Source organism: Trichomycterus rosablanca, chromosome 11, assembly GCF_030014385.1.
Source record: "Trichomycterus rosablanca isolate fTriRos1 chromosome 11, fTriRos1.hap1, whole genome shotgun sequence".
Lineage (NCBI taxonomy): Eukaryota > Metazoa > Chordata > Actinopteri > Siluriformes > Trichomycteridae > Trichomycterus > Trichomycterus rosablanca.
The window spans coordinates 39,577,716-39,590,678 of NC_085998.1; the positions used below are offsets into that span (position 1 = coordinate 39,577,716).

Here is a 12,963-nt window from a genome sequence, read left to right on the forward strand (position 1 = left end):
TCCTCAACACTGTTTTGTTTTATATGTGTTTGTAAGAGATGTGTTTGTATCAAAAAGTTCTGGTGTGAGGCATAGTTACCTATTGCACCAGTCAGTGGGTGAGACGTGAACACAGCACAAGACGTTTCTTTGCTATAACTGGTAACTTTTGTTAAAGGTTCTGGTTTGGAGCGTCATCATTGGTCAGCCTAGGTGGCAGCCAACACGTTAGTTACAAAAAGAGCGTTTCACTGGAGGTTGTGTGGTTGTTGAATGAAGTCATGAATGTTTTTTTATTTATTGTTGATTGTTTGACGTACATTTTTCTTCTAAATTGTTTAAATGTTGCTCATCAAACTCAAACAAAAGTCTCAGAATATTTCCTAATCACACACACGTGCTTATTGGGTTTTATTTGCACACATTCACTAAAGTCACAATTAACAGAAAACAATGAAGTTGAAAGGTCAAAACTAATAAATTTTATTTGTGCTGTTTTCAAAGGTTATAAACACCGGTTACAGTGAATTTACAAATTACAGATCACTGCTTTCTAATTTTATCTGCCTTTTTTAGACATAAAACAAATGAGGCATCACTAATGGGGGCAAAGCAGCAGTTTACAGTTCATGTACAGTAAATATACCAGTGATTATTATTGTTATTACAGTGATTTTGCAGCAGTTTTTCCCATCACATTTTTCTTTGTATTGAGTTCAGGTTTAAACAGGATAATATAGCATTTAGGTGTAAATATACAGAACAGCAAACCAAAACTTGAGGCCAGAATAGCAAAAATCTCCACAGCTACAGTAAATTTACCAGGTGAACTGACATACGCTGGAATAAAAGTGATCCAAACTGCACAGAATATGAGAATGCTGAATGTAATAAATTTAGCTTCATTAAAATTATCAGGAAGTTTTCTAGCCAGAAAAGCCAAAACAAAACACAGAAGAGCCAAAATCCCGATATAACCCAGAACAGCCCAGAAACCCACAGCTGACCCCAAACTACATTCCAGAATGATTCTTTCCTTGAAGTAGCTCATGTTCTTGATGGGAAAAGGAGGTGATATTATTAACCAAAGAACACAAATAATGACCTGAATTAAAGTAAAAGCAAGAACACTGAGTCTCTGCTGTGGAGGCCCAAACCATTTCATGATGTTACTGCCCGGAAGTGTCGCTCTGAACGCCATCAACACCACTAATGTTTTACCCAGAACACAGGAGATGCAGAGGACGAAGGTGATCCCGAACGCTGTGTGGCGCAGCATGCAGGACCACTCCGAGGGTCGACCGATGAAAGTAAGTGAACAGAGGAAACACAGAGTCAGAGAGAAGAGCAGCAGGAAGCTCAGCTCAGAGTTGTTGGCCCTGACAATAGGAGTGTCCTTTTTAATGAGAAACAGAATTGATACCAAGACAGATAATGCTGCTCCGAACAAAGAAAAACATAACAGTACTATTCCCATCACCTCCGTAAATGACAGATATTCTATTTCCTTTAACACACATTTATCTCTCTCTGCATTTGACCAGTATTCTCCTGGACACTGCTCACAGTCATTTGAATCTGCAAAATAATCAAAGTTTATTAGAAATGAAGACACACAGTAGACACAAAATCTACACAAACCTACACTTACACAAATGAGTAAGTAAATAAAGATTTTACAGGGTTATTGATTGATGACCCGCAGCTTTTTATGGCTTGTCACAATTCTACATATTTATGGTCATGACAGGGTCACACACTGTCATAAACACACTCATATATAACATTACTGTACAATAATATGTTTAAAATGGGCAAACTGATGGTACAAACAACACTTTTCCCATCCCAAGCAGGTTTCAAGGTATCACGGCAGTGCAAATTAAAATATTTAAAATGTCACTTAATGTATAATTACTGATCTGTAAGATATCATTAGTTTATTAGTATTATGTTTTTATGAGAATATTTGGCCGGTTTTCCAAGCATTTTGACGGATTGTAAAATACATATTCATACTGTACCAATCTGGCAACCCTAATAACGGTTAGATTTGCTTCAGTAGTAGCATATGTGAGGTGTTTCTATTTGATTTTAATACTTAAAATGCTCATAAAGTAGATGTTTGAAATATTACTAACCCTGTGTTTAGTTTAATTCCCTAAACTAACTTTCAGTTTGTCTCTTCAAGTACTGAATACAAGTCCCTGGGAGATGCTAACGTTGCTAACATTAGCGATAGATAAAATATCAGTGCAAAAATGAATGGAAATTGTAGCCTTTGTGTGTGTATCCATGTACATTTTTGTAATGAATAATTTATTTTTTATTTATTTTAAATAATAAAAAAACTCTGAAAAATCTTTTTTGCTGACAGTTTGTTATTAGTATTATAATGATTAAAAGTAGTAATAGTAGCAGTATTAGTATTATAATTTACATATCAGCATATCAGAGTAAACAACCCAACATTCATGGTAAAATTAACCCAGTATTGAGTAAAAAAGAACCTTACAGTTGGGTTGTTGTAACAAATCAGCACAATGGTTAAATTGCATACCCCAAATAACCCAGTGTGTGTTCTGTCCAATATTTACCCAGCACTGGGCTGCCAAATAACCCAGGTTGGGTGGAAGAGATGGATGGAATCCCCCAGATTGTTTTACTGTGTTATTTACTGACAGTGTTGTTTTAGGTATTGTACCCTAAATAACAAGAGAACAATACAGAACGTACAACAAACCAGATTTCTTTGGAATTTGGTAAGTCCAAAAATACCTGTGTCATTACTGATCTCTCCTTCAGCGCATGGTATACAGTCGAAACAGCAGATCGGCCTTCCTTTCTGTCCAGCTTTCCTGGTGCCTGGAGGACAGCTCTCACTGCACACAGACCTGGGCTTCTGATATGAACACAAACTTCATTTAACATCTCCATTATTACTTCTTAAACTGTAATTAAGTAAAAAATTTAAATGAATGTTTTTCACACCTCAGCTTTTCCTCCAGCCCAAACAATATCACTTTCATCTAGGACAAACTGCTGTCCAGGGGGCAGAGAGGCATCATAATAGCCCACTACCTTAAACTGCACCCCTCCATCAGGTCCTCGCTGCCAGTTCACCAGTTCATACTTTGCAGCTGTTGCCCCAGTGCTATCAAACCACACACGGTCTCCTGATTTAGTGGTAAAATTCACCTTTTTCAGATATTCAATGACCTAGAAGGAGGATAAAACACTTTTCTTTTAATGACAACAGCAAAAAAGAAAAATTAATCACCTGAAAAATTAGAACTACAGCATTTTGTAGTAAAGTAGGTTCTGAGTTTTTAAGGTCCACGTGATCAACAAAAAATGTTCATTATGACAAAAAAAAACAATGTTGTGACGTCTTTCATTTCTCTGTGAAAGAGACTCTCACAAAAGAGTCAAACTATGTACAAAAGATAAGATAAAACTGCATTGGATGAGGGCACGTTCTTGTCTCAGTGTTACTAAACATTGATTTATTTATACTGATTATTTTATTACCTGTAAAGGTTGTATTTTCTGGCCTTTTCTACAACCCTGGTTCTCTGTACATCTGAGCAGGCTGTGTAGAGAATGTGCCACGGCATAAACTGCATTGTAGATGTTATTTGCAAATCTAAGTTCAGAGATATCATCATTGTAGTTTTTAAAGGGAATCATTTCCTCGTATCTGCTGCAGTCGATTTTATTTGTCTCTGAACAAGGAAAAGCTGTTTCCCAAAACTCAGTGAGAACATACTCAGAAAAACCAGCCATGTTGATTTTTCCTGGATCGAATCCGATGGATCCGATCAGAACATTGTAACTTGCTGGGGTTGCCAGATTGGCAGCAGCAATCCATGATTGAACACCAATCATCTGGAAGCCTGTCACATTCTTTAGAATCAGCTGGTCTACCAGGATGTTCATCTCAATGTGAGCAAGAAACAGAATGACTACTCTTGCCGTCCCTTTCTTAATCATGTCTACCACGTTCATGATTTTAGCAGATTCTGATCGGTCAAACTTCTCAGAATACTCCACACATATTCCCTCCTCTCTAGCTGCATCCCGAAAAATCGCCATTCCGTTGTTGCCAAAGTCATTGTCACTGTTCACAGCTCCCACCCAAGACCAGCCGAAGTGCTTCAGCAAATAAGCCAGCGCTCTACTCTGGTAGTAATTACTTGCTATAGTCCTGAAGAAATATGGGTATTCTGTTCTGCTGCTTAAACATTCACACAGGGCACCATGACTTATCTGAGTGGGAAAAAGAAATAAATGAAGAAAAACTAAATGTAGCAGAAACATGTTTCGTACAAGACTGGCAAATTCACAATTAATGTCATTATTGTATTGATGAAGATTCATTTAATGTGTTTCTACAACAGAAACCAGTAATCTGGGGCAGATGGAACAGAACGTCTTTATTTGTCACATATACAAATATTCTTGTTCCACATATCTCAGCTTGTTTGAAAGCTGGGCCAGAATGCATTGCACAGCTCCCCTGGAGCCAAGAGAGTTAAGGGCCCTGCTCAAGGAGCCAACAGTAGCTGTATGGCAAAGCCAGGATTCAAGCCCACAACCTCTAACTGTTAACCCACAGTTTTACTCAGGCTACCACTGTTTGTTATTGACCAACATCACAGTATATAATAAAAATTAACTTAATACAACAATCAAACTTAGGATTGTGTCTGTACTTGCAATTTTTTTGTGCAACTAAAGTCTAACAATGCCAAAACCATCCATTAGAGTCTAATTACACCCTACAAATTTACTGTTAACTTTTTCACATTTACTATGTGAAGTCATGGTCTCTTTAATTTTAGAGGCAAAAAATCAGCACCTTAATGCACAAATTTAGTCAATAAATATACAAGAAAAAAACAAGTAATTGGGCGTCTTTCCTGTCCAGCAGTATTTCTGCACATGATGTTGATTTATGTTTTCACTTATAAACGGCTCTCAAAGTCTGTGTTCCAATAATCCAGTCAACATAAGAACATCATTAAAATCTCCAAACTGCAATAACATCCATGTCACAACTGCATGTATAATTTAACTGAAGCATTTTAAGAATATAACCTTAATACAGGGTCAGTAAATGATTCTTACCACTGGGATCTTGAACGGTCCTGTAGTTTTTGTGAGTACTATAGTAGGTGAAGACTCGGTTTCCCCAATAATGGCTTGTACTACCGTTTGTCCAGAGCAGGTTCCATCTGCTGTTAGGTCCTGACCATTCATTAAAGCCATGGCAGCCTTCATGGTTAATAATCTTGTGCCACAACTGTCATAAATCCTGTAACCAATCGATATATTTGGGATCAAGTTGCTGCTTCGATTGATTTCCTCAATCACAAAAGTCATGGTCTGAGCAAAGCGTAATTGCTGGAGACTCAATCTGTTGGAATATGTGACCAAAAACAAATAGTAAAAAAGCGAATTAATACATATATAATAAAGCACAATAATAATCAATACTTAAAAAAAAGGTCAGCGTGTACAGTGAACAGCCCACTGTAACGAACCTGGTGCAGATAAACGGTGGAGGTTTTTCAGTATATGATAGTGACGGCACCTGTATACCATCATGTATCGGAAATAAACCTCCAATTATCACATCTCCATCTTTAGACAGTAGAGGACTCGCCGGATCATCCAAAATCTTACAATTATCTGCTTTCACCAGGTTGAGAGAAAGCAAAAGTAGATGAAAATACATCACCAAGGCTGTTCCACTGCTCGTGCTGCATGAATACTGAACAGCTACAACATTCTGAGTTTTATAGATAAGCTCGGCTCTCTTCTGGATATGAGCGTTTAGTATGGACAAATCAGAGAGCTTTACATTTGTGATGTCATCAGTGTGAACGCTAGATGCTTGACGTGTTTTTTTTGTATTAAGTTTGATTTTATTTACTCTACTCTGTTTTGTTTTACATATATGTGTAAGAGACGTGTAAAGTACAGCATATCATATCTAAAAGTCTACTCAACTTAAGGTTCCAATATTATCTGTACCATGGTGTGGAACAGTGGCCCCATTGGTTATGGATGCTATGCAGGGGCCAGAACTTGGGCGTTGGCTTTCTCCTTCTTTGTTCTCTTTTTGGACCACAGAGCACAGACTCATAGTATGCAATCCGGTGAAGTCGATGGACTCTGTATGTGCAACCAAATTAGATTTAAATAACTGATGGGTTAATGGGACTGGAACTTCTCGGGTTTCTGGTCTAAGCAGTTTGGCTAAAGCATATTTTAGGCCTCAGTATGAGTGTTCTGTAGGTTATGTGGTTAGCTAATTTTAGTGGTATTTGGCTCTTTGTCACTTTGGTCACTATGCTATGGGGTGACGTCTGCCAGAAGGTGTGTTTGCTGGTTTACAGGTGCTTTCTCTTTTCCACTCTAATCCTCTGCACTTAGCCAGTAGCGCCAGCATATACAGTAGATCACATCAACATCATGGTGGCACTATTTGCCTGAAGGTGTGTGTATGCTGGCCTGCCTGTTTTGGGTGGGTTTGAGAATATTGGTATCAGAAGGTTCTGCTGTGATGCATCGTTACCTTTTACTCCAGAGACGTAAACACAGCAGAAGACGTTTCTTTGCTATTACTGGTAACTTTTGTTAAAGGTTCTGGTTTGGAGCGTCGTCATTGGCCGGCCTAGGTGGCAGCCAAAGTACAAAAAGAGCCTATCACTGGAGCCACGGTAGTTTTGCATGTTACTTTACTTTGCTTTGGTTCTTTTTTATTTGAAACCTGGTTTGTTTCGTTACCTATTTTTGTATTTTGTATTTAAGATTTTCCACATATTGTTTAATCCTTATTTTTGTTATTTTGCCTGCTTATTTAATCTAATTATTCATTAATCATTTCTATTGATTGAATGTTTTTTTTCGTTCTGTTGCTTTCGTACTTTCTTGTTTACTGTTGGAGCTTCAGGTTTTCTGGCTGTAGGATCATCTGGAGTTTATTTTAGTTTGGTATTGATGGTTGTTTGTTTTTTTCCCTCTCTTGTAGAGTATCTCGGTGCGTGCAGTGTCCCTGCGGTTAGTCAGTCATTTTCATGGAGGCATTCCTTTCTTTCTTACCTGAAGTGGTAACGTCTGCAGTGTATTAAATAATGTATGTTAATGTTTTGTGCCTGTGTGGTTGTGTCTAAGCGTGCAGTCATAGGTGTATAGGATCATGCTCTTGTTTACTAATATATACTAATAACTGTTCCTGTTTGGAAACATGCACACCCAGTATACCTGACCTTTTACCTTTTTCCATATACTGTATGCTATTCAGTAATACAGGCATAATGAGGGTTCCTTTTAATATGTTTTTTTAGGGCCTAGTGATCTTAAAATGGTGTATTAATTATGTCATGAAGGTGTGTGTATGCTGGCCTGTCTGTTTATGGGTGGGTTTGAGAATATTTCTATCAGAAGGTTCTGCTGTGACGCATCAGAACCTATCACACATCATTACCTTTTACTTCAGAGACGTGAACACAGCACAAGACGTTTCTTTGCTATTATTGGTAACTTTTGTTAAAGGTTCTGGTTTGGAGCATTGTCACTGGCCGGCCTAGGTGGCAGCCAAAGTACAAAAAGAGCGTTTCACTGGAGGTTGTGTGGTTGTTGAATGAAGTCATGAATGTTTTTTTATTTATTGTTGATTGTTTGACGTACATTTTTCTTCTAAATTGTTTAAATGTTGCTCATCAAACTCAAACAAAAGTCTCAGAATATTTCCTAATCACACACACGTGCTTATTGGGTTTTATTTGCACACATTCACTAAAGTCACAATTAACAGAAAACAATGAAGTTGAAAGGTCAAAACTAATTAATTTTATTTGTGCTGTTTTCAAAGGTTATAAACACCGGTTACAGTGAATTTACAAATTACAGATCACTGCTTTCTAATTTTATCTGCCTTTTTTAGACATAAGAGACTGGCATCACTAATGGGGGCAAAGCAGCAGTTTACAGTTCATGTACAGTAAATATACCAGTGATTATTATTGTTATTACAGTGATTTTGCAGCAGTTTTTCCCATCACATTTTTCTTTGTATTGAGTTCAGGTTTAAACAGGATAATATAGCATTTAGGTGTAAATATACAGAACAGCAAACCAAAACTTGAGGCCAGAATAGCAAAAATCTCCACAGCTACAGTAAATTTACCAGGTGAACTGACATACGCTGGAATAAAAGTGATCCAAACTGCACAGAATATCAGAATGCTGAATGTAATAAATTTAGCTTCATTAAAATTATCAGGAAGTTTTCTAGCTAAAAAAGCCAAAACAAAACACAGAAGAGCCAAAATCCCGATATAACCCAGAACAGCCCAGAAACCCACAGCTGACCCCAAGTTACATTCCAGTATGATCTTTTCCTTGAAGTAGCTCATGTTCTTGATGGGAAAAGGAGGAGATATTATTAACCAACACACACAAATAATAACCTGTATTAAAGTAAAAGCAAGAACACTGAGTCTCTGCTGTGGAGGCCCAAACCATTTCATGATGTTACTGCCCGGAAGTGTCGCTCTGAACGCCATCAACACCACTATTGTTTTACCCAGAACACAGGAGATGCAGAGGACGAAGATGATCCCGAACGCTGTGTGGCGCAGCATGCAGGACCACTCCGAGGGTCGACCGATGAAAGTAAGTGAACAGAGGAAACACAGAGTCAGAGAGAAGAGCAGCAGGAAGCTCAGCTCAGAGTTGTTGGCCCTGACAATAGGAGTGTCCTTTTTAATGAGAAACAGAATTGATACCAAGACAGATAATGCTGCTCCGAACAAAGAAAAACATAACAGTACTATTCCCATCACCTCCGTAAATGACAGATATTCTATTTCCTTTAACACACATTTATCTCTCTCTGCATTTGACCAGTATTCTCCTGGACACTGCTCACAGTCATTTGAATCTGCAAAATAATCAAAGTTTATTAGAAATAAAGACACACAGTAGCTGGATTTTCATCCAAAACATGATCAGAAAAGCACATAAAGCTGCACATTTTATTAAGTGCTACGAGGGAAAAATCATGACAGTGGAAAGCAGTTAAATTTCCTTTAACAGTGTTAGTTTTCATTTATAAACTTTAATTATATATGTTTGCTGCACATTTGAAATATTAGATTATATATTTTGGACTAAATCAGTTTTCTACACAAACATGATTGTCTACGTCTGCGGAAGGGTGGGGGTTGTTATGGATTGGAACCCTGTCCCAGTATTTCCCATGGGAGCCATACCCGCCACAGCCCTGACTAGGATAAAGTGGGTTAATGGAAATGAAATTAAATAAAAGTTAAAGAGATGGATGGAAACCCCCAGATTGTTTTACTGTGTTATTTACTGACAGTGTTGTTTTAGGTATTGTACCTTAAATAACAAGAGAACAATACAGAACGTACAACAAACCAGTTTTCTTTGGAATTTGGTAAGTCCAAAAATACCTGTGTCATTACTGATCTCTCCTTCAGCGCATGGTATACAGTCGAAACAGCAGATCGGCCTTCCTTTCTGTCCAGCTTTCCTAGTGCCTGGAAGACAGCTCTCACTGCACACAGACCTGGGCTTCTGATATGAACACAAACTTCATTTAACATCTCCATTATTACTTCTTAAACTGTAATTAAGTAAAAAATTAAATTAAATGAATGTTTTTCACACCTCAGCTTTTCCTCCAGCCCAAACTATGTCACTTTCATCTAGGACAAACTGCTGTCCAGGGGGCAGAGAGGCATCATAATAGCCCACTACCTTAAACTGCACCCCTCCATCAGGTCCTCGCTGCCAGTTCACCAGTTCATACCTTGCAGCTGTTGCCCCAGTGCTATCAAACCACACATGGTCTCCTGATTTAGTGGTAAAATTCACCTTTTTCAGATAATCAATGACCTAGGAGGGGGACAAAAGCATAAAAGACAATTATCAGTTCCTCTACATTTTTCATATTTCATTGTCTCGGATTTCAGGCTCATTTCACATATTCTATAGTGAAGTAGGGTCTGATTTTTTAAGGTCTACTTGATCAATACAACAACATTGTTCATTATGTCAAAAAACATCTTGTGACGTCTTTCAATATTTTATTACCTGTAAAGGTTGTATTTTCTGGCCTTTTCTACAACCCTGGTTCTCTGTACATCTGAGCAGGCTGTGTAGAGAATGTGCCACGGCATAAACTGCATTGTAGATGTTATTTGCAAATCTAAGTTCAGAGATATCATCATTGTAGTTTTTAAAGGGAATCATTTCCTCATATCTGCTGCAGTCGATTTTATTTGTCTCTGAACAAGGAAAAGCTGTTTCCCAAAACTCAGTGAGAACATACTCAGGAAAACCAGCCATGTTGATTTTTCCCGGATCAAATCCGATGGACCCGATCAGAACATCGTAACTTGCTGGGGTTGCCAGATTGACAGCAGTGATCCATGATTGAACACCAATCATCTGGTAGCCTGTCGCATTCTTTAGAATCAGCTGGTCTACCAGGATGGTCATGTCAATGTGGGCAAGAAACAAAACCAGTACTCTTGCCGTCCCTTTCTTAATCATGTCTACCACGTTCATGATTTTAGCAGATTCTGATCGGTCAAACTTCTCAGAATACTCCACACATATTCCCTCCTCTCTAGCTGCATCCCGAAAAATGGCCATTCCACTGTTGCCAAAGTCATTGTCACTGTTCACAGCTCCCACCCAAGACCAACCGAGGTGCTTCAGCAAATAAGCCAGCGCTCTACTCTGGTAGTAATCGCTCGCTGTAGTCCTGAAGAAATATGGGTATTCTGTTCTGTTGTTTAAACATACACATGTGGCACCATGACTTATCTGAGTAAGAAAAAGAAATAAATTAAGAAAAACTAAATGTAGCAGAAACATGTTTAGTACAAGACTGGTAAATTCACAATTAATGTCATTATTGTATTGATGAAGATTCATTTATTGTGTTTCTACAACAGAAACCAGTAATCTGGGGCAGATGGAACAGAACGTCTTTATTTGTCACATATACAAATATTCTTGTTCCACATATCTCAGCTTGTTTGGAAGCTGGGGCCAGAATAGAGCCGGGAGGATTAAGGGCCCTAATCAAGGAACCAACAGTAGCTGTATGGATTCAAGAGCCCAGGATTCAAGCCCACAACCTCTAACTGTTAATCCACAGCTGTCTGCACCACTGTCTGTTATCGACCAACATCACAGTAAATAATAAAAAAGGATTTAGCACAACATTGGTATGTGTAAATGGAGCTTTGATTATTATATTTTTCCTTCAATTATCATAATACAACAATCAAACATAGAACAGTGTCTGTACTTGCAATTTTCTGTGCAATTAAAGTCTAACAATGCCAAAACCATCCATAAGACTCAAATTTACTGTTAACACACAAAAATTATAATAAAATACTACAAAGTAAAAATACTCTGAATTATTAACACCCACAGTGCCATAAAACTGCACACATTACAAACTATTTGAAGTCATGGTCTCTTTAATCTTAGAGGCAGAAAAGCAGTATTTCTTCACATGATGTTGATTTATGATATTGATACCCAGCAGATTTTGTCATATTTGTACTTATTAAACTTATAAACGGCTCTCAAAGCCTGTGTTTCATTAATCCAGTCAACATAAGAACATCATTAAAATCTCCAAACTGCAATAACATCCATGTCACAACTGCATGTATAATTTAACTGAAGCATTAAAAGATAATAACCTTAATACAGGGTCAGTAAATGATTCTTACCACTGGGATCTTGAACGGTCCTGTAGTTTTTGTGAGTACTATAGTAGGAGAAGACTCGGTTTCCCCAATAATGGCTTGTACTACCGCTTGTCCAGAGCAGGTTCCATCTGCTGTTAGGTCCTGACCATTCATTAAAGCCATGGCAGCCTTCATGGTTAATAATCTTGTGCCACAACTGTCATAAATCCTGTAACCAATCGATATATTTGGGAGCAAGCTGCTGCTTCGATTGATTTCCTCAATTACAAAAGTCATGGTCTGAGCAAAGCGTAATTCTCGGAGATTAAATCTGTTGGAATAAGTGACTAAATGTCAGTGAAATATCAAATATATAATTAAGTACAGTGATAATATTTGTACAAAAAATGTAAGTTCAGTGTGTACAGTGAACAGCCCACTGTAACGAACCTGGTGCAGATAAACGGTGGAGGTTTTTCAGTATATGTTAGGGATGGAGGATTTATACCACCGTGTATCGAAAATAAACCTCCAATTATCACATCTCCATCTTTAGACAGTAGAGGACTCGCCGGATCATCCAAAATCTTACAATTATCTGCTTTCACCAGGTTGAGAGAAAGCAAAAGTAGATGAAAATACATCACCAAGGCTGTTCCACTGCTCGTGCTGCATGAATACTGAACAGCTACAACATTCTGAGTTTTATAGATAAGCTCGGCTCTCTTCTGGATATGAGCATTTAGTATGGACAAATCAGAGAGCTTTACATTTGTGATGTCATCAGTGTGAACGCTAGATGCTTGACATATTGTTTTGTATTAAGTTTGATTTCATTTACTCTACTCTGTTTTGTTTTACATATATGTGTAAGAGACGTGTAAAGTACAGCATATCATATCTAAAAGTCTACTCAACTTAAGGTTCCAATATTATCTGTACCATGGTGTGGAACAGTGGTTTTTTTAAAACCCTAAACTGTCACCTTATGCTGAGAAAGAATTTGTCTAAATGTGTCTGTAATTCCTCCCCATTGGTTATGGATGCTATGCAGGGGCCAGAACTTGGGCGTTGGCTTTCTCCTTCTTTGTTCTATTTGTTGGAGCACAGAGGTCAGGACTCATATTATGCAATCCGGTGAAGAACAGGAACTAGACCTGGCAGTTTCCTCTATTGAGCACCACATCCGACTGTTAAAGTCCCAGACCTCCACCCAGCGTTCAGCCAACCG

General features: G+C 38.0%; 2 protein-coding genes across 2 annotated transcripts; both read right to left on the reverse strand.

The window, feature by feature from the left end:
• Positions 1-643: 643 nt before the first annotated feature.
• Positions 644-5,722, reverse strand: LOC134323437 (extracellular calcium-sensing receptor-like). Its single transcript, XM_063004963.1, has 6 exons — positions 5,526-5,722; positions 5,110-5,398; positions 3,511-4,248; positions 2,971-3,198; positions 2,758-2,881; positions 644-1,557 (listed from the first exon to the last, which is right to left on the reverse strand). Exons 1-6 carry the CDS (start codon positions 5,717-5,719, stop codon positions 644-646), a joined length of 2,487 nt encoding a protein of 828 aa, XP_062861033.1. The 5' UTR covers positions 5,720-5,722.
• A 2,296-nt stretch (positions 5,723-8,018) lies between these two features.
• Positions 8,019-12,856, reverse strand: LOC134322971 (extracellular calcium-sensing receptor-like). Its single transcript, XM_063004376.1, has 7 exons — positions 12,797-12,856; positions 12,183-12,460; positions 11,775-12,063; positions 10,111-10,848; positions 9,685-9,912; positions 9,468-9,588; positions 8,019-8,932 (listed from the first exon to the last, which is right to left on the reverse strand). The coding sequence occupies exons 1-7, from the start codon at positions 12,854-12,856 to the stop codon at positions 8,019-8,021; spliced, it is 2,628 nt and encodes an 875-aa protein (XP_062860446.1).
• Between the last annotated feature and the right edge of the window lie 107 nt (positions 12,857-12,963).